General features: G+C 35.0%; 1 protein-coding gene across 19 annotated transcripts in view; it reads right to left on the bottom strand.

Moving 5' to 3' along the window:
• The window catches only part of TANK (TRAF family member associated NFKB activator), a 513112-nt gene that overhangs the window by 35164 nt on the left and 452383 nt on the right, over positions 1-25565 (bottom strand). For 11 of the 19 annotated variants that reach the window (XM_074303292.1, XM_074303300.1, XM_074303293.1 and 8 more), the window contains one exon: positions 6759-6908. In XM_074303292.1, coding sequence (XP_074159393.1) covers positions 6759-6857 — 99 coding nt within the window. In that variant the 5' untranslated portion in view covers positions 6858-6908. Of the gene's footprint in view, positions 1-6758; positions 6909-8973; positions 9846-23046; positions 23854-25565 lie in introns of those variants that run through there. The other 8 variants (XM_074303303.1, XM_074303295.1, XM_074303302.1 and 5 more) reach the window with 6 other exon arrangements.

Genomic DNA, 25565 nt, shown 5'->3' on the forward strand with positions numbered 1-25565 from the left:
ACATCAATATCAGTTGTTGTTCAATTATTTTTCAATCATATCCAACTCTTTGTGGCTCTATTAGGAGTTTTCTTGGCAAGGATATTGGAGCTGTTTGTCATTTCTTTCTTTAGATAATGTTGTAGATGAGGAAACTGAGGCAAACAGGGTTAAGTGACTTGCCTAGGGTCACACAGTTAATAAGTATCTGAGGCTAGATTTGAACTCAGGAAGATGAGTTCTCCCACTCTAGGTTGGGCATTTTATCCACTGCACCACCAAGGTATCCTCAATAAATCAATAAGCATTTAGTAAGTCCCTTCTATTTGAGAGATGAGAGGCAGTGTTTTATAACAGATAATGAGCTAGATTCAGAATTAGGAAAACCTGCATTCAAGCACTGTTTCTGATAGGCAGGCAACACACTTCTCTCAATCTACTAGGCAACTACTTCTCTAAGACTAAGCTGCATAGCAGATTTTCATTGGTAGAGGCAATTTCCTCAGTGGAAGATCCCTGGATCAATACAAGTCTGATTTTTTAAAAAGTGCCAGGTACTGTGGATAAAAGATTAAAAATAAAAATTAAATAATCCATTTTAAAGAGTGAACATCTATCTTTACACACACACATATATATGTATACATACAATAAGCATAAGGTAATTTTTTTTGGAGGGGGAGGTACTAGCAGCTAGGATAATCAAAAAAGGCTTCATATAGAAAAATAGCTCTTGAACTGAACTTTGAGGTAAATTGGGGATTCTGAGACTCAAAAGGGGCAGGGGACAGCTATGTCTAGGCATGGGAATGGAAGATCGGTTGGCATCGAGCAGCAACAGCAAGAATGTTATTTTGGCTGGACTACAGAGAGTGTGAAGGAGAGTATAAGGTTGGAAAGGGAGGCTGTAGCCAGGTTAAGAAAGGTTGGCTGGAGCCAGGTTAAGAAAGGTTTTAAATGTCAAATAGAGTTGTCCATATTTGATTCTAACAGTAACTAGAAGCTGTTAAAGTTTTTTGAACAGGGGAGTAACAAGGCCAGTCCTGTGCTTTAGAAAACTCACTACAGAAGTTGTATGGAAGATAGTTTGGGGAATTACTTGAGAAAATACCTGAAATTTGATCACAAACTACCTTATATAATATTACAGTGATCACATTTTCTCAGCATGCCAAATTGGTATTCTGACAAACTATTTTTATCTTACAAATAAGTTTCTAATTCATTCTGTTTCAATAATTAATTTCAATAATTTTATTATTAATGTAGCATCAATTATCATGTCTATTCTACATAATAAATGTTATGAGTGCTCAACAAAAATTGATTACCACCCACTGAATACAGATAAAGTCCCTCTAGTTTTGCACTTTCAGATTGTCCCCCACTTTATACCCTATCTTTTCTTAGTTACCCTTCTCTAGTTTAGTGAAATCTGAGATCCAGAAGTCTTTGTTTAAAGTGTGATACCCTTCACTTAACCAAGAGTGTTCCATCAAAGAAATATGAAATTCAAAGCTTGAAGAAAGAAGCCAAATAGGATTTAGAAATGAATATATGGAAAAATATGGCTAACTAAAGCTACATTAGAAAACTTGAAACTAGTTCTTTGGTTTTATCTTAATTATAAGGAAGGTCATTGGGCAATTGTGTGGTGTGTGTGTGTGTATGTGTGTGTGTGAGAGAGAGAGAGAGAGAGAGAGAGAGAGAGAGAGAGAGAGAGAGAGAGAGAGAGAGAGAGAGAAAGAGAGAGAAATAGCTATGAGTATCTCTCCTTAAATTGTCAAACTGTTCTATTTTTTAAAAAATACAGCCTTTTTGCTTTACCAAGCAACCTATGCTTCTGTTGGATGTGAATCTATAAAACGCTAATTGTATCCTTTGGAAACATGGACTGTTTATTTTAGGATTTGGGTTTTTCCCCTTTGGGTCCCTGATTCTACTGCCAAAAAGACATGAGAAAAAAGCAATAGGATTTTTCTCAATTGTTTTCCCCCAAATTAATGAAAAGAATGGTATTAGAGGGGAAAAAAACAAGAATTCTTATGTTTTATGTTATTAAACCTTCTGTTACTTCATTATCTCTGCTTTCACCCTTCTCTCACAGGAATAAGTCACCATCTTTCCAAGGCCAAACAGTCTACATTACAGTCAGATTCTATCCTGTTTTGTCCGGCAAATTACCCTATCAACCTTACTCTCTTACCAATATTCAATTTCTCCCTAATAACTATTTCCTTGTTGCAAACAGAATATGAAGGTCTCCCCATCATTAAAAATCTTCACTTAATCTATCTGCATTATCTATCATTTCTCCTCCTCTTTTCTGATTTATATTAGGGTGGGATGGGGTAGGGAGAAGAAATAAAGAGGGAGAAGCAGGGACCAACTATTGCAATCCTCCAACCTGATTTAAAGAGTGCTTGTACCAAGATAGTAATAGTATCAGAAGAAAAAAAAGATATGAAAGTAGAGATGGCAAGACTTGGCAAATCATAGGATATAGTAAGGAATGAGAAATGAGAAATCAAGGATACCAAATTTGTGAGCCAGTGTGACTGGAGAGACAGAGGTACTCAAGAGAAATAGGGAAGTTAGGAAGAGCTAAAAGTTTGGATGAAAGAAAATGAATTTAATACAGAATTCCAAATCCTATTCTCTGTGTAATAAACCATGTCACAGTATAATAAGACAACTAAAAAAAAAAAAAAAAAACCACTACAAGTCTTAATAATGAAGAAACTGAAGCCCAGAGAGGTTGTGATTTGTCTTCTGAATCTGTTGTATTATCAAATGGAATTCAGAATCAATCCTCCTGGCAATATTTCAGACACTCTAAGCCTGGTTCATTTGGCCAATATGCTGGCCAACACATATCCCTACTTTCCTTGATTCATACTAACTAATGCTACAACACAAAGAACAGAGATCATAGATTTAGAACTGGATGGGGACTGTATTATTATTACTTTGCTCCTTGATAGACACTAGCCACCCAACTGGCCTTTTTATTCTTTACACAGGATACTCTAGCTTCTATCTTTATGAATTTGTATATAAGCTCACTGTCCTCTTAGAATTCACCATATCCCTGCCTCTTAGAATTTCTAGTTTCCTTCAAATTTCAATTTACATTGCCTAACCCTACATGAGGCCTTTCCTGATCTCCTCAAGTGTCCCCTCCAAAATTACTTTGGATGTATTTTGTATATGTTTTTCTATACTTACAAGATATAAATTTTTTAAGGGTAGAGATTATTTTATTTTGCATTTGCATTGTCATTTCTTAGAACAGTGCTTGCCACATAGTAAGTACTTTAATAAACTCTTGTTAATTGATTTAGTTCAACCTTTTTATTTGACAAATCAAGAAAATGAGGTTCTTGGGCATATCCAGTGGACAGGACTACTAATAAAGTTCCACATACAGTTATTAATCACTTTTAGATAAGATATAAATCTAATATCATTAATAATTGATATTTTTATTGTTCCTTAACATTTACAAAGTGCTCTTCCTACCACAATCAAGTGTAATAGAGAATGTTACCCCCATTTGACAGATAAGGAAACAGAGACTCGTGTTCTAGGGTTAATGCTATTAAATTTTTGGATATTAGGTTCGAACTTGGGTCTCCTGATTTAGTTTAGCATGTTTTCTACTATACTAGCCTTATTTTCAACAAGATATTTCAACATTGCCTCTGAAATAGGAAGCCAACTAAGCCATAGGGCTTTGTAGTAACTGAGGCAGATATTATCAGGGATTCTTAATCTGAGTTTCATGGACTCTCAATGGTTATAACCAGAGTTCGATGGGTCTGTGAATTCTTTTTTTTTTAAATTTAATAATTGTATTTCAATATTTGCTTCTTTTGCAATTCTATAAACTGTAGTTGATGCTTTTGAAAATAGGATCCAAAGCCTTCATTGCAGAAAAAGTCCAATCACTCACACAAAAAGAATAAGAATCAATAACTAAACTTGCTTATACTTCTTTTTTTTAAGCTCTCAACAAGTAATATATAATTATAAAACTTTAAAAAGTCAGTCTTAGAGACAGTAATAAATTTTGAAAGTTAACAATTCAAGCAAGAAAAAACCAATAAAGAAAACATTTTTTACCAGATTGGAGAAAACAATATAATGGCCTCTGGATTTATATAAGATTTTTTTTTTTTAAGGAACCACTTTTAAAAATAAGTATATTTCAGAGAGGGATAAAAAGAACATCTGGTTTTACTATGATTGGAGTCTGTCTTATCTCTTTCCAAGGAGATATCAACGTCCCAAAGGGCAAAGCCTGTGTTATATCTTTTTTGTGTTGCCCAAAGTAGCTATTATAATCTTATATATTACAAAATCTTAACAATCTATATGAATCCAAAAAGCATATGCTGAAGTATGGCACTATTTTTTAATGTAAACTAACTTAAAATAGCTATTTTTATTTGCAACTAATTCTGATTCAAGACAAAAAGTGGTATAGAAGATTTAATCAACGCTACAAATGTGAGTTATTATATATTCTCCTCTTTCCTATCCTGTTTTTTTTAAGTTATCTGTAGTGAAAGAAGTATTGATTCTGATATTTCTCAGTCAATGCTTTGTTTTCTAAAGTTTTAATGAAAACTCAGTGATTAAAATTTGGTTACTTCAATTCTATTACCACAGCAACAGATGTGTATTGATTAAAATCAAAATCTAAGAAAATATAACAAAAAAGAGACCTTAAAAATCTTTTCCTTTTTCAACAGAACAAAAAAATCCCATAAGAATACGTAATGACTAAGTATGATATGAGGGCATAACACATGAAAAGCAATGATAGAAATTTTGTTAGGTGAAAGACTGAAAATAAACATAGGCAATATGTTGAACAGCAATAATACTATCAAATGTGTTAGCAGGTATTTTAAATGCTAATTCTGTAAGATGATAAAAAATAAATGAATAATATTAAATTTACTTAATTTTTCTTTATTACAAATTTGAGTATTTGATACCACCCCAGTTTTCAAAGAAAAATCAGAAAAAAAGAAGCTTTTTTTCCCACTTATTTTATCTTCCTCCTTCCCTGTCTGAAATAGTATCTACTGAAAGCAGCTCATTTTTATACTTTAAGATTTATGAAACAGTTACAAATTGCTTATAATAGCACTTTGAGGTAGGTAATAAAAATATTTCTATTTTACATTCAGAAAAATAACACTCAAAGAGGTTTATTGGTGGTCATATAAAGTACAGAAGCCAGAATTCAAAAATAGCCTTTTGACTTAAAATTCAGAACTTTTTAGAACTAAAACTTAATGTTGATGTTATTACAGGCTTATTTCTGGGTAAGTAAGGGAATAAATTAAAGGAATAAAGGCGTGCTTACCACTGTTTACCAGGCAAGGAAAGAACAGAAAACTAACTCCTGTACATGATCCAGCTTTACTCTCCTTTCTCATTTTTTCTTACACTCACTTCACCTGGTCAAGACCAGGCTATCAGATTTCTTAAAATCCATACAACTCTAGTGCAAGTCAAAAGCAGGAAGGGGGTGGAATGTGTGAGTGGGTTTGACAATAGTAGGCGGGGTTTTCTTTCCTAAAAGCAAGTGTTTAAGACACAAATTTAAAATATAAACTTTAAGTATCATCTTTCAATCATTTTACAAATAATCTCCTTTTTTTCTTTCTCTTAGAGCCCACGTTTTCCTTCTTACATGGCACCCAAGAATAAGGAAAATTGCTAAGATACTGAAGAAATGTTATAAGATGTTAATTCCAATTAATTTTGTTACTGACTGCTCATTTCAAAGATTACTAATGAATGATAGGCAGCAGACTAGAGTACTTGAGTAACACTCCATTTTATAGTGAAAATATCAGGAAAAAAGAATATTTATCAGAGTTGGAAGGGACCAGTTTTCATATATCCTTCATTAGACAAATAGCAAAACTGAGGTCCTGGGAGGTGAATTGGCCTTCAAGCCACTAAAAATAGTTTGTTTGACAGTATTAGGCTAGAACCCAGATCTTTTGTCCCTATTGCTTAAAAGCTTCTTCCACAGCAACACAATGCCTTTTTGGTAAATATTTTGAAGAATGTGATCTCCCAAACTTTTAGTATTCTACTAAATCTCTACTACTTGAGAGAAGCTAAAACACCTAAACATTCATTAATTATTGAAGTGTCCCCTTAAGCAGATTACCCTTATTATATTTCATTGGTATAGAACTTGTTTGAAACTGATTGTGTATCTTTCTATAAAAAGAAATTCATAATAAATTTAAGCAGTTTACCCTGATTATATTGTCACTGGTATAGAACTTGCTGGAAACCGATTGTGTATCTTTCTATAAACAGATACTCGTAATAAATTAAGCAACATGTTATTTTAAGGTTTGTATGGTCTTTCTGCCAAACAAACAACAATAAACAAATAAAAAGTCAGTTAAGGCACCAATACTTCTTGACTTTCTCATTTAAAAAAATCCTCCTATTTTACATTTCATCTATGTTGCATATATGATGGGATATTGACATTTTCATTCCTAGATTTAAGAGAGTCCATATTTTTGGTCATTCACAAACATGTAACCCTTAACCCACAAGCATTCCACGTGATTCAATTTTTCTTTTAATACACCATGCAAAAGTATGTCAAATATTAATGTATCTCTGATATTTCAAACTGTACTTCCCAGTCATTGCCATTTGTACCAATAATTCAGCCGCAAATAGGATACCACGATTTTTAAGAGGTAAATTTCCAAACTAGCATTACATACCTTTTGTTGTAGTTCTTTTACAGCAGAATCTCTGTCCATGCATGCCTGACGGAAAGCTTCATAAGCTTTATTGAGCTGCTCTCCCATGTTTTTATCCATTCCTCTGTGTCTTGTAGCATCACTGAAAAGGATAATGTCAATGACAAACACCTAGAAGGAGCAAATCAAGAAAAAATTGCATCATTATTAAATGAACACAATCTTATTGTGTACTTTATAAACCTCTCTAATAAGGCTTATTGAGTATTCAGTAGTATGTAGTAATGATCTAGAAATCTGGCCATGAGTACTTGAAAAACTATGAATTTTCACAATTTCCTAACATTCTTCACAAATGGCCAAGAAACCAGGGACATCTAAATTCACAAAGATATTACTTTTGAAATGGTAACTGACCAGGCCACCTGAACCTACAGAAATGTGTTGGACTAATTTTATACATATTGCTCTACACTGTGCTTTCCAATAGAAGGGGGGGAAAAAAGCACAACAGCAGTAGCAATGTGGGGAGAGATATCTTTTACTAAACGGACAGTTACTTCCACTTACAAGGTGAATTCCTGCTACATTGAAATTGGAGCAAAATTAAATAGATAATAAATGTTTGTAGATGGGAGTTCATACTGTTGTTATCTCAGAGCAATTAAAATGTGTGAAAATGCTCTTATTTTAGCACAAAACCCAGGGAGGGCTGTTGTCAGTACATTAAAAAAAAAAAACACACACATTTTTTCAGTCCTCTTCCCACACTAGCTCTCCAACCTCCCTGCTGCTTCTGAACTACAGGTTATATGGTTAGTAGAGGTAATTTGAGAATGGCCTTGTTTTGTACTATAAGTCTGTATGACAGCTCCAACGGTCTACCTTCCTTGGTAGAGGCCCATCTAATGACTGATTCTTCTTTCTAGTTGGGAAGGGCACAATGAGGAGGAAGGAGAGACCTCTGTTAACCATTACTGTCATTATCAAATTCTTTTCCTTCTTTAGAAACCTTGCATTATCTCAGGTTCTGATAGGGTACAAGAATTTCTATTTTATCCTAATATCAATCCTTTGTAGATACTTTCCAGTATTGCAAAAGTATCAAAAACAGTTAAGTGACCAATTAGCTATTTCAAAACAGCAATAAGATTAAGATCTGTACATCCTTATTATGATTTCATTTTCCACCCAAGTAATTAAAGGCTCCTTAATATCAAATAATTTATCCTGTTCATCTAATGATTCATAGCTCTTTTTAACAAACAAACATTTCAAGAATGATTGTCTTTCGAAGGGTCAGGCTGTATTTTTGAAACTCTTAAAACTTCTATTGGTAGCTTGGTAGCACAGTGGATAAGAGTGCTGTACCTAGAATCCTGCAAACCCAAATTCTAATCCTACACGGTGTGTGATTTCCAATATTTCACTTAACCTCTGTCTGAGAAAACTGAAGTTTTCTCATTTGTAAAATGGAAATAATAGTAGCACCTACCTCTTAGGATAATGCTGAGAATAAAGTAGGATTATATTTGTAAATTTTGTAAACTTTAAATCACTATGGAATGTTAGCTATTTTTATCTATATGAATGTGGATTCTTAGGTTTCTAAAGCAAAAACTGTGATTAATTACTCTAAAGAACCCCTTAGTATTTATTACATGTCCTAAACACCTTATATAATAAAGGTCCTGAGGAGTGACAAGTTGCATGTGAAACACAAATATCCACTTTTTGGTCTAAAAATTACCACATATGTGATATTGATTGAAATACATATGTTTCAGAGTTACATATCAAACTAAAAAATTCAGTCATTTATTATAAAAGTCAAAGCACTGTACTAAAAACTAACAAATACTCCATAAGAATATTCTAGGGGGTTTGGGATAGGTAGTCTTTGAACTTTATCAATCAAATGCCACTTCAAGAAAAAACAATTTCCTCATGGATGCATCCTATTTCTCCATATGGGAAGAAAATGCTGTAAACACAAACTTAAGGTTAATGAAACTAAACAAATTATATATTTAATCTTCTATCTCATTCCAGAGAAAAGAATTGGATGGTCTATCAGTGACATTGACCATAAGAAAAAGGAAACTGTCTCCAGGATGCAGCTAATTAAATTGGACGGATTTCAAATATTAACACCCTGAACTTTAATGCCTCGGGTTCTTCACTTTTTTTTTTTTTTTTTCTTTTGGGTTTTGCATTTTCTAAGTGTAAAACTAACTTCACAATTTAAGAAATGTATTTCCACTGCATTTTAAGTCAGTTTTTCCCACACTTTGGAAGGCTCACTCAGGCATTTGCCTTTCAATGCCCAGGAAGATTGAACTCTTGTTTCCTTCGCCAGATAAAGATCCTCTGCGAGTCACAGGCCAGAATGTGGCTTTACTCTTTCTTAAATCACCAAGTTTTTTCTTTTCTTTTAAAGAGTTACTTGCTGTTCACTTTCACATGTTGGCGGTTTGCTGATTCTCCCTTCTCCCCTAGAAAAGAGCTCCTCGGAGCCTTGAATTTTTACTGGGAAGCGGCGAGCAGTGTCTGACTGAGACCGGGCCCCAAGCACGAAAAAGAAGAAACTGACTTCAGGCTGGAGCCGAGCTTTCGGGGCCTAGATCCAGACCCTCGGGCCCGACAGAAGCAGTGACCCCTCTCTTCCCATCCGGGCTAGGAAAGGACAGCAAATCCTCCCCCTTCCTTAGGCTGTGGCTGCTTCTTTTATTCGAGGTGGGAGGAAGACAGCGCAGTGAGGGCTTCGGACTCTCGGGTGGCCGGTTGGGCTTCCCCAACCTCCAGCAGCGTGGGTAAGGTTGGGCTCTGGATCTAGGCCAGCTGGCGCGGAGCCCGGCCGCTCGGGGGAGGATGCGGCAGGAGGCCCCCAGTCCGCTCGTTTTCCCCAGCAGCAACAGGTGAGCCGAAGAGGAAGCTCAAGGAAAATACCCGCCTCCGACCCACCCGCCCCCGGTCACCCGGGGGCTTCCGCTTCCCCTACACCAGCTTTAAAAAGAAACCCAGCTAAATTGAGTTGAGTCTGCAATTCAGTACTCTGTGTGGGAGCCGCAGAATGGGGACTTCTCTCCCCATTCTACGTTTGACCCTCTCTGCAGAGGAAGCCAGTCCCATCCCACTACTCGATCCTCTTCTGCAAGGTTTTCTAGACACATTAAAACAAGTCTGTCAGCTCTCTGGGCCAGCCTCTCCACGTATTTCTCCTGACCCGGGGTGTTGGTACTTTTTCATTGAGTGTTTTATTTTTGAAGCAAAAATTCAGTGGTGCAGGAGCTCATTCTCATTTATCATTTCAGACTGAAGATCTTTCATAAGTAGACAGAGAACCCCTGTGCCTGAGATTTGAGGAAAGATGTTTGGGCTTTCCTTTCCTGAACTCTGAGATAGGGTGGGTGGAGATTTGCACTACAAGTCTCTAAGCTACTGTATGACTCTAAATAGCAAGATGCTCTTGATTTATGCCACAAAAACACTGGCATGAGATCACAGATTTAGAGCAAGAAGAGACCTCAGAGATCCTACTGTGCAATCCCCGAATTTTGTGGAAGAGAAAAAAATTCGGTCCAGAGAAGATAGTGAGGGACTTCCCCAAACTCCCAATCCTCCAAATCTAAATCCTGAGTGTCTGCCATTGATAGCACTAATCTGTCTCCCCCAAAGTGAAGAGTAAAGATCTTTAATTCTAAATACAAAGTGGAATTTTCTGCCACTTATCTGGCATTGGATGTCACTGCAATATGACTAGCAAGAAGCTGCTAAAATTAATGAAAAATTTCCCCTTTGCTATCATCTTTAGGGCCTGGGAAGATAATCTAGCCCAATCTCCTTGTATGAAGAACGGGAACCCCAGAAAAGCAACATTTCAATGCCCAATTTTACACAAGCCAATTGAGAAACCAACTAATCCTAATTCTCTTGATCACCGAATCACTGCTCTATTACTACATCTGAAGGAGAAATTTGGGTTAAATTCCACAGGCCATTAAAAGTATATTTTTAATCTAAGGAAGACACAAACGTCAGAGGATTTCACATCAGACACTAACCAGCAATGTGACCTTGAGCAAATCACTAAAACTCTGCCTCTCCTTTTTCATCTGTTAAATCTGAATAATAATAGAATCTACTTCACAAGGTTGTTATGAAGATAATTTTTGTAAGGATCTTTGTTAACCTTAAAGCTCTATATAAGTGCTACCTATTATTGTTAGTATATCAAGTCCTACTATGAACTAGCTACTGCAGACACCTTAAAATTTTATTAAAGGAAGGACATGGAATAATTTTTTTTACAGAACAGGTTTCAGCCCAGAGAAATGAAGTAACCTGCTGAAATTCATTCATCTAATCAGTGACAGAGTGGGGAACTGAACCCAGGTTTCCTAATTCCCAGTGTAACTACTATTTCAACTGCACAGTTCTAGTCAAAATTGTTTATTTTTAAAAATTTGAAGTGTCTAATTTTTAAGTGAAGGATTAGTTAGATTAGAACTAAAGACTAAGTATAATTTCCTACAGAAAGCAATAATTTATTATATTTTGAATAAACTTAAAAACATATTTATCATAGGGAAGGAAAAAAAATTTTAGAAAGTCATATCAAATCCAGGTCTTTCAAATGTTCTCCTCCTAGGAACTGGGGGAAGGTGTGTCTTACATTACTAGACAAAGTATGAATATATGGTAGCTTTCTCAATTTTATTCTTCATGATAAGCTAGCAATAAGAAAATAGTTAAGTACAACAATTATGGTTGCTATAGAAATAATTAGATAATAAGACCAGTGGCTACGTCTAAAAAAACAATCTAATGTGGAATCTCTAAAAAGAAATATAAGGTGCATTCTTGTTTTACAAATAGTGAAGATGCATCATTTCCCATAACAATCATAGGAAGATTAACAACTCATTTTCACTTCTTTTTAATTTATTTAGTTTCATCTTCAAAATTATTTTGTCTTTTCCCAACTGAAAGGGAACAATAGGAGATCTTCAAATAAGATGGGGGGGGGGTCCAGAAGGATTTCCTTAGAAACATGGGAGCATAAATTTGAAACTGAAAGGAACTTTAAAGATCATCTGGTTCAACCTCTCTCCTTTTATAGTCAAGGAAATTGAGATACCAATAGGTAAGAATGGGAAGTAGAAAATGGCAAAACCAATGTCTAAATGCAGCTTCCAGGGCTCAGGCCCACAACATTCCTGGGTGTGACTGGAACCAAATTAAAATATAATTAGAAACATTTAATAAAATATAATAAAATACAGATGGTGTTGGATTTTATATCTAAGACAATAAGTGGCCTACAAGGATCCTCATGTGTGGATTAGTGGCTACCATTTCTATTTGAGTTAAACACTACTGATATCATACTGCTGTTCTCTTCTCACAATGGGTCAAATACCCTGATGGGCATTAGAGAGTTAATTTTCCCACTCCCACATAGTACAGATTTATGGTGACTGTAGGGAGGTTAGGATTTCATTTCAAGTATTCTATTAATGGGCATAGAAACTAATAGTGACAACTTATTTGTAAGAAGCTGATCCAGGTAGGTGGTCAACTAGGGTTTAGAGATTCTAATCTTAGATTAGTGTAGAAAGTAGTTAAATCCATAAGCAAAACATGGATCACAAGGTATCCTTAATACTGCTGCTTTTTCCTACAGGTTCTACCAAAGGGCTAAATTCACAATAATCAAAGATTTATTGAGCACTTGTATAGACAGTATACTTTCTTAAACCCTGGTATACAAAGAGGCATGACATTTAGACTATGCTCCAATAGTTTATGGTCTAGTTGGGAAGATAAAAAGAAATAACTAGAGGGAATAGCATATGCTGAGCAACTAGGTAAAGCAGGGGATAAAGCACTGAACCTGGAATCAGATAGACCTGAGCTGCAATCTGGCCTCATACATTTACTAGCTATGTGACCCTGGGTAAGTCACTTAAAAATTGTTTGCCTCAGTTTCCTCTGGTGTAAAATGTAGGTATTAATTAGTCTTCTAGAATGATGGTGAAGATCATATGAGATAATAATTGCATTTAGCACACCACAAAGTAGGCACTCTATAAATGTTAGCTACTTATTATTACTAACATTGAATCAAATTCAAGAGAATCTTTAACTGGCAAAATTTCTCCAAATCTTTCAGCAATAAATGCTAAAACATGCCACTTAAAAAAGGAAATTAAATTTTCATTGTCTCTCTATCCACTGTCACAGGGTGTCCTTCCCTTTTATTTTTCAGATATCAGAAATCACACAAAAGACTAAGCCTACTTATAATTTGGGGGACAGAAGAAAAGTAGTGCTGGAAATGGTATAAGCATTTATCAAAAATGGTCTTTATGTTGTTTTTTTTAAATCCTGGAGTACAGGACCTCAGTTTCTTTATGAGTAAAATGAGAGGTTGGATTACATGACCTTTTAAAGTCTTCTCAGTTCTTAACTTGTGAAACCCTGATACTGAAATTAAAGTAGCTGTAATTTTTGTCCTCTCACTTACTAGCTCATTCCTCCCCCTGGCATCCTAGCAGGTTTTTTTTTTAATCTCTCAGAGGCAATAGATACTAGAGGGGAAAAAAAAAAGTGTGTTTGTAAAGAGAAGTTGATGAGAGAGAGGAAGAGGGACAGACAGAAGCCAGGGGGAGATTTCCATAGAACATCTTTAAGTTACAGTTTAAAATTGCTGAGCAGTCATTTAGCCTTGTGAATCTTTCCAGCTATAAATGGGAACCAGCAAAATCCTGCATAATTATGAAGATATACTGTGTACTCTGATCTGCTGGCATAGTACTGTGAAGCTGTTTCTTATAGTCCTGTTTTTAATTTCCCTGAGGACACCTATAGGCTGTTAGGAAAATGTTTTCAAGTTACAACTCGTTTCATTAAAAGTAATTGTGATGAGTCCCAATGAGAGACTAAATGAGGTTTCCAAGACATCCACAGCTCCATTTCCAACAAAGATGTTTAATATTTAACAAACTCTGTTTTTAACAAAATTTCAAAAATCAGATATAATTTTACTGCAATGCTAAGTGAAGTTACTTATAGTATTAAACATTTGAAATAACATGGTATATATTTCTTCCTAGGAGGCCTATGTCAAAGGCCAAAATCATTCTCTAATTCATATCAATCATTATGACAAAAGCTATGAAAATTCAAGCTGAGCTAGTCATAGTTCTAATGTTCTTCTAGCAAACAGCAATTATCCCTTTTAACAGTGGAAATTGGAGAGTTCTTTAAACTTAGAGATCCATTGAATTTTACTCAGTCTCTTGAAAGGGAATTTGGCCTTAAGAGTTCCTTTTATATTTTAACATATCCTTGAACTATTAAAATGATATTTTAAAAGAGAAAGCTGGCATAGTAGATGGTTCAGTGGTTTTGAAATCTGGAAGTCATCAACGATCATTTATTACATGCCTACTATGTGCCAGGCACTGTTAAGCACTGAAGATATAAGGAAAGGCAAAAACAAAAACAAAACAAAATAAACCCCTCAACCATCCTTGTTCTTAAGGAATTCACAAATATAAAAGGGAAATGACATGAGAACAGCTATGTACAAAGAAGATATTTACTGTGTCATTTCAGCCTTGCCAGATTCTTCATGACCCCATTAGGGGTTTTCTTGACAAAGATATTGGAATGATTTGCCATTTCCTTCTCTACTTCATTTTACAAATGAAGAACTGAGGCAAACAGGGTTAAGTGACTTGCCCAGTAAGTAAATGTTAAAGGCTGAATTTGAACTTGTCTTCTTGTCTCTAGATTCAACATTCCTCTATCCACTGTATCATTTAGCTGCTCACAAACAAAACACAAACAAGATTAAATAGGAGATAATTTTATAAGGAAGATAGTTAGCTGAGACATAAAAGAAGCCAGGAAAGGTGGTGGTAGAAATAATGAGGGAAAGAATTCCAAGCATAGAAGACAAGTCAGTGAAAATCCCTAAGGAGTGGAAAGATGAAGTATTTCGTATAAGAAACAGCAAGGAAGTCAGTGTTACTGGGGCAAATAGTACAGAATAAGAAGACTGGAAAGAGGGGTAGTGACCAGGTTATAAAGGACTTTAAAAGAAAACGGGATTTTATATTTGATCGTGGAGAAATTTTTTTGAATGTGGGATAGTGGTGGGGAAACAGCCACAAGTACACTTTAGTAACATCATTCTAAGAACTAAATGGATGAACTGGAATTGAAAGAGACTTGAGGCCAGGGAGACCAACCAGCAAGCTACTGAAATAAGATAAAGGAATAAGATGATAAGGGCCTCCCTATACCAAGATGGCAGCAGGATTAGAAGAGAAAGGAGGCTATATTTGGCATATGTTCTTAAGGTAGAAATGACAAGACTTGACAAATGATTAGAGGAGGAGAGTGAAGAATCTAGCATGACATCTAAGATATTGTAGTTAGATGGCTGTGAAGATGGTGGTACCCCTCAATAAAAACAGGGAAGTCAGGAAGAAGGACTCAGGGAATAGACAATGTTTAGCTTTCAACATGTTGAGTATAAGATGACTACCAGACATCTAATATGAAATGCCTAATATGCAGTTGGAAATGAGAGACTGAAAGTCAGGACAAATGTTAAGTTGGACAGATAAGAATGAAAATCAACTGCACAAAGACAATAAGAAGGTCCAAGTTTGAATCCTGACTCAAATTTTTAAATTACTGTGTGATTCAAGGTAAATCCCTGATCCTCTCTCACCTTTCTAATAGCATCTATTTCAGTAAGTTGTGATGGTGATTAAATGAGATTAAATGTAAAGTGAATTCAAATAATTCATCAAAAATATTAAGAGCTATGCTAGGCATTATGCTAAGCTTTTTTTTGTGAACCTTAAAGTACAATGTGTATGTTAGCTATTATTTTAAAGAAAGTTCTTGCTATATTTCAAATCAACTAATTATTAATTGCTATCTGTTAGAAGTACTAGGAAGATAGAATCTTTAGTGATTGTCCTTCCTTGTATTTCTTGATATAATACATCTCCTAGTAGTTATGTAATACTGTAAGTTTTCAAAGCATTTTTAAAAGTATTATTTTGTTTGACTTGAGGCATTATTTTAACTGAAGGCTTCCTCCCAAGTCCAAAGTTTTATCAACTGTGCCACCTAGTTATCTCACTAAACTTCCCAGTTTCTTCATAAATAGAATGACCTCTCTGATTTCTTCCTGACCTAAAACTATGATCCTATAGATTGTAGAACAGAATAATAAGGCCAAAATGAAGTGAAATGGCATTTGTATGGGGCTACAAATATGTAAGAATTTTTAGGAGGGCACTTCAATCATAGGACATGACAGGAAGTATAAAAGAATATTTAATGTGAACTTCATAGGGGTGGCAAGTGGTCTACCTTTGCTAATGACAAAAAGAAGAGTTTCTTTTAACTCGTAATGGAAAATGCTACCCACATCTAGAGAAAGAATTATGAATCTAATGCAGATTGAAGCATACTATTGTTTTTTTTTTGTTGTTGTTTTCTTCCTTATATTTTTTTTCCCTTTTGTTCTCATTCTTCTTTCACAGCATGACTAATGTGGAAATGTGTAATATCACCATACATATATAATTTATATAAGACTGACTGCCATTTGGGGTCTGGGTAAAGGGAGAAAAAATGGAGATCAAAATCTTTAAAAAGTAAATGTCAAAAATTATTAAACAATTTTAAAAATTATTTTAGTATCACAATATACTATAACAAAGAAGTAAAATCTTGCATTATTACTAAAGTAGCACACAGAAGTTAGAAACCATGATATCCATTATATTGCCCAGAAAAAATATCACTAAAAGAAAGCTATTTTCATATCCCAGCAGATGTCCCACAGTAATTGTGACTTGTTGGTCTAGTTATAATGAATGATATACAATTTTTCATCTGATACAAAATATTTGTCTTCAATTTGTCTATGGAACACACTCATTCTTTTTATGAAAAATGTTTTTAGTGTATAATGGAAAGAAACTTAACACAATTTACTTGTTCCTCAGAGAAGCAGCGATTTCCTCAATTCAACTTTCCCAATCATCTCCATCCTTCTTAGACTCCTGGAACTTCTATACAGTAAAATTCAAGTCCTGAATATTAGATGGAATTCAGAGACTCAAAAGAGCAACTTCCTTTGGAGATAAGAATCCAAAGCCACTTCAGGAAGCCACTACCCCAAATTATAACTGTATTATTATACTTCCTCCTCACCTCGGTTGAAAAGAGTCCTTCTTCAAGACTTAGCTCAAGTATCATCTTCTTAATGAAGCCTCTTTTGAACTCTCTGCCAGTGCTGCTCCCAAATTATCTTTTGTTTATCTACTTAGTGATGGTGAACATTGGACTTGGAGTCAAGAAGACTTGAATTCAAGTATGGTCTCAGATACTTCCTAGGTGTATGAACCTGAGCAACTCAATTTCCTCATCTTGGATAATAATGATATCACTTATCTCCAGGGTTGTAAGTATGAAACATGGTAATAACTATAAAGCACTTAGCACAGTGCGTGGCACAGAGTAAGTATTACATAAATGTTAGTTATTGTTATTATGTATGTTCATACCATATATGTGTGTGTATGTATTGTCTCCTCCACTAGAATGTAACCTCTTTGTAAGAAAGTATTGTTTTATTCTTTGCACTTAGACTAGCTTATTGTCTGACACACAGTAAGTGGTTAATAAATGCTTGGTAATCAAATGATGGAAATTTTTAATAATTAAATGACAATTGATATTACAATGACAAATTAGACTGTCACCTTTCAGCTTCTGAGTCCAAAAGGGCAGCTGAAGAAGAAAATGTGTCTGCTAAAGAATGAGGCATCCCATAGGAGAAGGGTACAACAGTTCCAAATGACTAAAAAATTTCTATGCCTGGAGGGTAAAGGGCCAGGTCAGAATATAGCAGTTTGATAGAAAGTCTTTGGTAAGAGTCAGCTCTCCTGGCTCTAATTCTGTACTCAATTAGCATGTCACCTTTGGTTCTATTATGTGGTCTTAAGCTGACCCTTTCCCAGGTTGGAATCTGTTGTACAGATGACTGGTCCAAGTGTAGACCAAAAATGACATCTGTCATAAAAGAGCAAACTGGCATTCTTGTTTGTAAGTCTCTAGTGAATTTGATTAATCTAACTATACTTCCAGAGTTTTCTCACCAGTGGAGGAAGAGAAAGAAGAGAAGGAAGGAAGGAAAAAAAAAAAGAAGGAAGGGAGATAGGGAGGGAGAAAGCTCAGTTTTCAAAGCTAAAGGACAAGACTCTTAATTAAGAACAGATGGCCAGTGAGGTCCAGTTTGAAAGAGTAAGCCCACTTTAATTCTTTACTATACTAGCTACTAAAACAAAATTCAAGAAGACATAGGACAAGGGGCAATACACTAAGAATATTTTGACAGAAGGGGAGTCTGGCAGTATTCTAGGTATTAGCTAATTGGTACTTGTGGCCTTCAGTAAAGGTGAAAACAAGTTAAAATTTGTCATCAATGTCCTCTCAAGGCAAAACCCTTTTCCTTTTCTTCTATTACCTTTGACCATACCTCCCCTCTTCTATACTTTCATTGATCTTATTCAGTCATTTCTGACTTTTGTGATTCTATTTGAAATTTTCTTAGCAAAGATACTAGAGTGATTTGCCATTTCCCTGACTTTACAGAGGAGGAAACTGAGGCAAGCAGGGGCCTTGCCTAGTCACATAGCTAGGAAATGTTAGAAACAGATCTGAACTTTCAATCTTCCTGACTTTAAACCTGGTGATTTACCTATGGGACCATCCTGCTGTCCTTACAGCATTATGCCAATAATAAAAGCTTTCAGTTTAAGATATCAGCATAATGGTGATTTGAATTATAATAAGGCTTTTAAAAGCCAGAAAATAGTAACACTATATAATTCTACCCAAGGCCTAATTTTGGAAGCAGTTCAAGAGACTTTTTCTACCTTAAAATTCTTGGTTCCTTAAGGGAGTTAAGATATAAAAGGTCACCCTTTTAAAGCTAGGGCAGAGGGTAGGAACTGTTTTTGTTTTCCTTTTATTAATCTGCCTATGTATGACTTTAGGCGTTCCACTTGTGCACTACACCTGGGCCCTGAGGGAAGAGGAAGATTGGTAAAGAGCTGGACTTCCATCTCTAGAAGTGAGGTTTAAATTCTGTCTCCAGGTTTTGGAAGGAAGATGAGTGAAATAGGCCCTGCCATCTCATCTGATTGTGCCTTCCACCTTGTGCTTAGCTGTTTCCTGTATGATCTCCAGATTCCTCTGGAAAGAAGAGTATCTCCTTCTACTCACAGATAATCATCTAGTTCCTATCCTATACACCCTAGTGATTCTGAAACTTTGTAGGTCATCATCTAAACCATATTCCCTACCTCCTAATCCCACCACCTGATTCCTTCCTACTCCCCTCAACCTTCCCATCTCAAAGTCCACCACAAATACTACACAGCCCTTTCACTGTACCCTCTGGAATTCTGGTTCCACAGACAAAAAAAATGTTCCTTCATCCTAAATCTTTTCATTTCCTACATCCTTTAGCAGTCACTGAGACCTGGGCTCTCAATACTGCCTCCTTTGGCATCCTTTACTGTACTGGCTGCATCTTCACTCACTCTCTTTACTTATTGGTTGAGGTGAGGGAGGTGAGTGGAGGTGAGGGCAATGCTCCCCATTGCCATTTCCAGGATTTCCTCCTGCCTCTGTCACTTTTGAGGGACACCTTTGAGTTTCATATTATTCATATCTTCCACTCAATTAATTCTGGTAGGTGTTATCTAAAGACCTCTATGTCACTTTCTATCTTTTCTCACTGAGTTAAATACATGGGTCATAATTTTCTCACTTCCTCACAACTCCTGCTCTCTTACCAGGGTCTTCAACATGCATATTAACTCTCTTGCAAACACCCTAACCACTCACTTCCTCCACCTACTAACTTCCCAAGATTGACTCCTCCACCCAACCTCAGGCATGTACAAAAATAGTAACCACCCACAAAGGCATCACCTCCATGCTGAAGAATTCTGAAATCCCCTTATCTAACCAATAATATACTGTACTGGCTTTTTTCCTTTCTTTCTTCAATTTCTTACCAAATCCTACTCTTTATTTACACCTAGAACTTTATTCCCTTGACACTTCAGTTCTCCCTTAGGCCATCATCCCAGCACAGCCACTCTTTACTTATCTTAATCCTCTGGTGAACCAGTTCAACTTTATGCTATCCTCTTTTCTTGGATTGTGTATATGTAATGGGGAGGAGAGAAAGGCATGGCATCTATGGTATCTGACCTTTAAAAGGAGTTTAACCACTAAGGGCAGAGGTAATATAGGGTCATAGGAGGGAATGGAAGGACCAACATAGGGTTTGTTGAGGATGTGGAAGATATGGGCATATTTGTAGGCAGTAGGGAAGGAGCCAGTAGAGAGAAATTTAAGCATGGTTATTATAATAGAAGGCCAATCTGTAGGAAAAGATTTGTTGTACAGCAACAGAATTAAGCTTTGGTACTTCTTTGTATGTGAGTTGGGATGAAAAAGGAGATAGCGGCATAAGACATCTGAGTAATATGAGATGAAGAAGAGGGAAGAGGAAGCTCAAGGCAAATTACTTCAATATTTTCTATAAAATGTTCTCACTTTGAGAAGAGCCACAGTGAAGAATGGAATAGAGTTGATAAGGAAGATGTTGGAGGATTACCTAAGGGCAGTGAAGACCCAGTTGATTGTAAACATACATTTGTTGTGGACCCAATCAGAATGGTTGCATGATTTTCTCTACTTTGTTGTAACAATACATGTGTAATGGGCAGCTATCCCCCCACAAAACAAACAAAAAAATACATGTGTAGGAGCAAAAGTGGCAGAATTGGGAGTGTTCTGTTGGTTAAGAGCTCTGCTAAAGGTTTAAGAACAATGATTAAGAAATTTGGGAATTGGTTATTTCAATGTTGCAACTATACTTGGTATAAAATTTGCTTGTGATTTTAAACTTTTAACTTGTTGCACTAATTTGTAAGTATTGTAAACTGGCTGATGTTTTTTTCTTTGGAGCCGGTTTTCAAAGCCTGCTAGAATAAAGGGCAATAAAACCTTATCTAATTGAAACTCAGGCAGGAGAAAACATTTGATTAGGAATTTTAGGATGATTCTGAAATTGTGGGAAATAATTTTACTATTGCCTGTGCATGTTAGATTTGTTTATTCTGAGTATAAGATCTTAGAATTTGTTTGAATATTGAAAACTTTATTACTAAAGAGGAAAAAGAAAAAAACTTGTCTATTTTAGGAATGGCAGAAAAGTTTTGAGGAGCAGCCTGCTAGTAGGATTAAAGAGAAAGAGCAATAAAATTCAAGTTTAGCCTGGGCTGAACAATAAAGCTCTAGAAATAAGAAAGATGCTAATTGTTGTCAGAAGAACCCTCAGACAGAAGAAAAAAACTTTAAAAAAAAAAAAAGCTATATTTACTTTGGTTCAGAGTTTGTTACCTTCTAAAACATATTGGGTAATTTGTTATATTATATTATATATGTTGTATTATAAATGTTATATAACATTGTAAGTTATGCTTTAAATCCAACTCTGTTGGACATGTGAGTTTTATGGAATCATTTAGCTGTTCACTGTATTCTTTTAATCATAAGTTTTGAAGGAAAAGAGAATGAAGATGATTTAGGACAGACTAGAAGGAAAATTTGCATATGGAAAAAAAAAAGGTTGGGTGGGGCAGGGAGAAACCGGATCTTTTGTCTTAGTCTACCTCTGCCTCTGTCTCTTAGTCTGCCCCTGCCTCAGTCTACCCCTGTATACAGAGCCATGTGTGTATATATATGTCATTGAAAACTCACATTGTTTGCTGGATTCTTGGAGATGATAGTCTCATTCAGGCCTGGGACCAAACCATGTATCCATTTGATCCCAGTAAATCTCTCCCTTTCAAATAAATTATTAAAAACTCTCTAATCTCTATCTTGTTCAGTTTCTCAGGCATTACATTCTGGGCTAATTCAATTCTGCTTTACTTATACAACTCAGGCTCTTCTCTGAGACCACACAATGCTGGGTAATCACATGCCAGTGTCTCCCAAATCATAAAATCAATTCTAAAGTTCTTGAGAGAGACTTTGAGAGTGTCCTTGTATTACTTTTTCTGACTACCTTTGAGTGTTTGTTATGAATGAGACTAGATTTGATCATAAAGACATTGATTCAAATCTTGTCATCTATACTAGTTATGTGACAATGAGCAAATTCAACATCTCTGAATCTCCATTTCCTCATGTATAAAATGGGAATAATACTTATAGTACCTATTTCACAGGGTTATTATGTAGTTCAAATGAGATAATAAATGTAAAACTTTAAATCTTAAAGCACCATAATAAATAATGTATATCTACACATATAGTGACAATGTTGGTTTTTTTTTAAAGGAGGGAAGTAAGTTGGTTCTAACTCATAAATTCATAATGCAGATCATCATCTTGTCAATAACTTATAGTTTCAGGGGGCTAGGTCAGTCATTTATCAACAATTCCACACTGCCTTTTAAATATCCATTATTATTATTAATTTATTAATGTATATGTAATTGAGGACAATTATAATAGCAGTCTCCTGTTGTACAGTTAGCATGGAAGAAGTCTGAAACATCGGACAGTATCTTCCAGATATGGTTATTTTTAATAATAAATTTTATTGACATCTGTTTTCATATCACATTTTCCACATATTCTTTTCCCTACTCCCTCTAAGAAAGCTTTATAATAAAAAATTATTATAATCCAAAAAATACTTTATAATAAAAAATTTTTAAGAGGCAAAAAGAAAAAAAGTGTTCACAAAACTAACATATTAGAAAGATATGATATTACATGTAGCATTCTATACATATGGACCTCATTTACTTTTTAAATTTTTAAAAATGTATTAAACAAATCAATTTTCTTTCCAATTTCTATCCTATAGGGCTAAAAACAAACAAAAAACACCAATCAAAATCTTGTTACAAATATTCTTAGTCAAGCAAAAGAAATGCACTATGTCCAAAATATATATATATATATCTTATTCTGCACTCTGAACCTATCACCTCTGTTCTCATTTATCTGGAATTGTTGTCACTCTTCCCCCTCCCCCCATTACATATCCTTCAGCAGACTCTTCCTTCAGTTCCTAAACCTTGAAAAAGAAAAACTGGCACCAACTTCTAGTTAGTCCATTCTATTTCTATCATACAGTCTGCCCAAAGCCAATCTGGTTTTTTGTCCTTACCTTTTCTCCTTTAGTTTCTGAGATCCTTTTCTTTGGGGTCCCAGACACACTTTCTTTGATTTTTGGACAAACTGTAATGTAATCTCCATTAGTAACTGTGCTGGTGTTCCTCCCTTGAATCTGGTTCAACAAATATTTCTACATCTAGTAGTAATGAAACATTTATTATGTATAAGGCTGTGTAGTATCTAGGAAGAGAGATAATAAATACAAAAATGGCACTACCTTGTCCATAAAGAATTTACAGGAGGAAGTGGGGGGAGGGATGGGGAAGGAAGGCAGGAACTTGGAAAGCTGGAAGGACAGGATGCAGGTACACATAAATATAAATGCTCCTGGGAATTTTTTTCTTAATCCCTCTGCAGAGATTCCCTTTTCTGGCTCTTACTTCAACTATTTATATTACAGATTGTTTCTTTAAGAGTGAGTCTGTCATTGGTCACTGAATCTTCCAAGTGGCTCTAGGCCTAGGTCCTCAAATCTTAATCATGATTTCTCTTTATTCAATTCTGTCCATGAAATTTATTAAACATCTACTAATAGCAAAACATTGTAAAAGGTACAGGACACAGTAATTCCTGTGATGTAAAAAAGGTTTTTTTTTGTTTGTTTGTTTTTGGTTTTTTTGCATCTGAGTTTAGGATAGATTGAAGACTGGAATAGGGAGACCATTTAAGATGTTATTACGATAGATGAAATCAGATGTAAATGAAAACAAATGGGAATTTTACTGATTTGGAGTAGGTAGATTTTCTTTCACTTTACTGATAGGTTAATTCACTTGTAAAAATTATTTTGAGGAGAAAAGGACTAAAAAAAAAATTATAGTAAAGTAGGGTTCAATCTAAAAAAAAGTATTCTTTTTCTGTGATTACTATGCAAAAAAGTACCTTTTATTAATTTCTCCCAGATACTGTATCTGAACTACTGTAACTAAAAACTGTATCTGAACAAGATATTATAATTTCCATTATGCATGACTTGAAATATACAAATATAGGACTTCCTTCTATGGAATAATCATACTTTTATTTTAAAAAATGAGTTCTATATTGTATAAAATTAACATAATTTTTAAGGTCTAATGAAGGCTCATTTTAGTAACTGCTTATATTGTTTTGAGAAGAATCAGCATCTTGGCTTTTTTCTTTATGTATCTGAAAACCAGACTGGTGGTCCAAATAGGAAGGGGTTGCAAAGAACACCTGCTGTGTAGGTGGGGAAAGTCACTGTAAGCAACAAGAGCTAAGAAACTAATGACAGTTAGGGGCATGAAATATTACTAATTCCACCTGCTCTCATAAGAATCTTCTCAAATACCACAGCAAAGAATTCTGGTACTCTATATATACATATGTGTGTATGTACATATATATGTATATCTATATGTATCAGTTACTATTACTCTTTACACACACACACACACACACACACACACACACACACACACCAGTTACTGTTGCTCTTTCCAAATACATAGATACACACACACACACACACACACACACACACACACACAACTTGTGCACAGTTGTTTGCATGCTGTCTCCTGCTAGATTTTAAATTCTGTTAGCATACGGCCTGTTTTTACCTTTCCTTGTATCCCTGGCTCATAGCATAGAAGGGAGTTAGCCAACTTTACCAACTGCCTACTTAAACTGTCACTCAAGGGGCAGAGAAGCCAAACTAAGTTAAACAGCAAGGCATGTCTGGGAAGAGATGGTGCTGGGCAGCTCAAGTCACCTCTCCAACCTTGACCACCATTTCTTTTCTGACCCCAATAGAGAGAGCAGCCCAGGACAATGAATTTAAGAGTCTTAGAAATAACAATGTTTCCAACAAATGTATTCTGGCATCATCCTTAGGTAAATATAGGTAAAGAAGAAACAAAATTATCATTTCTTCCAGACAATATGAAGGTATACTTAAAAGAATTCTAAAAATTCAATTAAAAATCAAGTGCAACAATAACAATAAACTTGCAGGATTTAAAATTAATCCACAAATCACCAATACTTATATGTAATACCAATAAAAAGCTAACAAGAAGAAACATAAAGAGAAACTGTATTGGAAATTACTACAAAATGTTAAAATATTTGGGATCTTCATTTCAAGAGACACAAAATGATATAAATACAATCATATATAACATTCCAGAAATAGATATAACTGAAAAACCATTAACTGCTCATGCTTAAACCAATATAATAAAATGACAATGCTATTTAAGTTAATTACTTATTCAATACCATACCAAACTACCAAAGGATTACATTTCATAATACTACCAAAAATATATAATTTACATGGAGGAAAAAAATGATCAGGAATTTCAAAAGAAAAAATGAAAAGATATTGGAACAAAAGGGACCCAAGTGCCAGAGCTCAAACTAGATTTCAAAGTTGTAATTTTTTAAAACCATTTTGATATTGGTTAAAAAATAATAGATTGATCAGTGGAACATACAAAAGCAAATGTAGCTAGAAGTAAAGAGTAGTATATTTGATAAAAACAA

This window comes from Sminthopsis crassicaudata, chromosome 3, assembly GCF_048593235.1.
Source record: "Sminthopsis crassicaudata isolate SCR6 chromosome 3, ASM4859323v1, whole genome shotgun sequence".
NCBI classification, from domain to species: domain Eukaryota; kingdom Metazoa; phylum Chordata; class Mammalia; order Dasyuromorphia; family Dasyuridae; genus Sminthopsis; species Sminthopsis crassicaudata.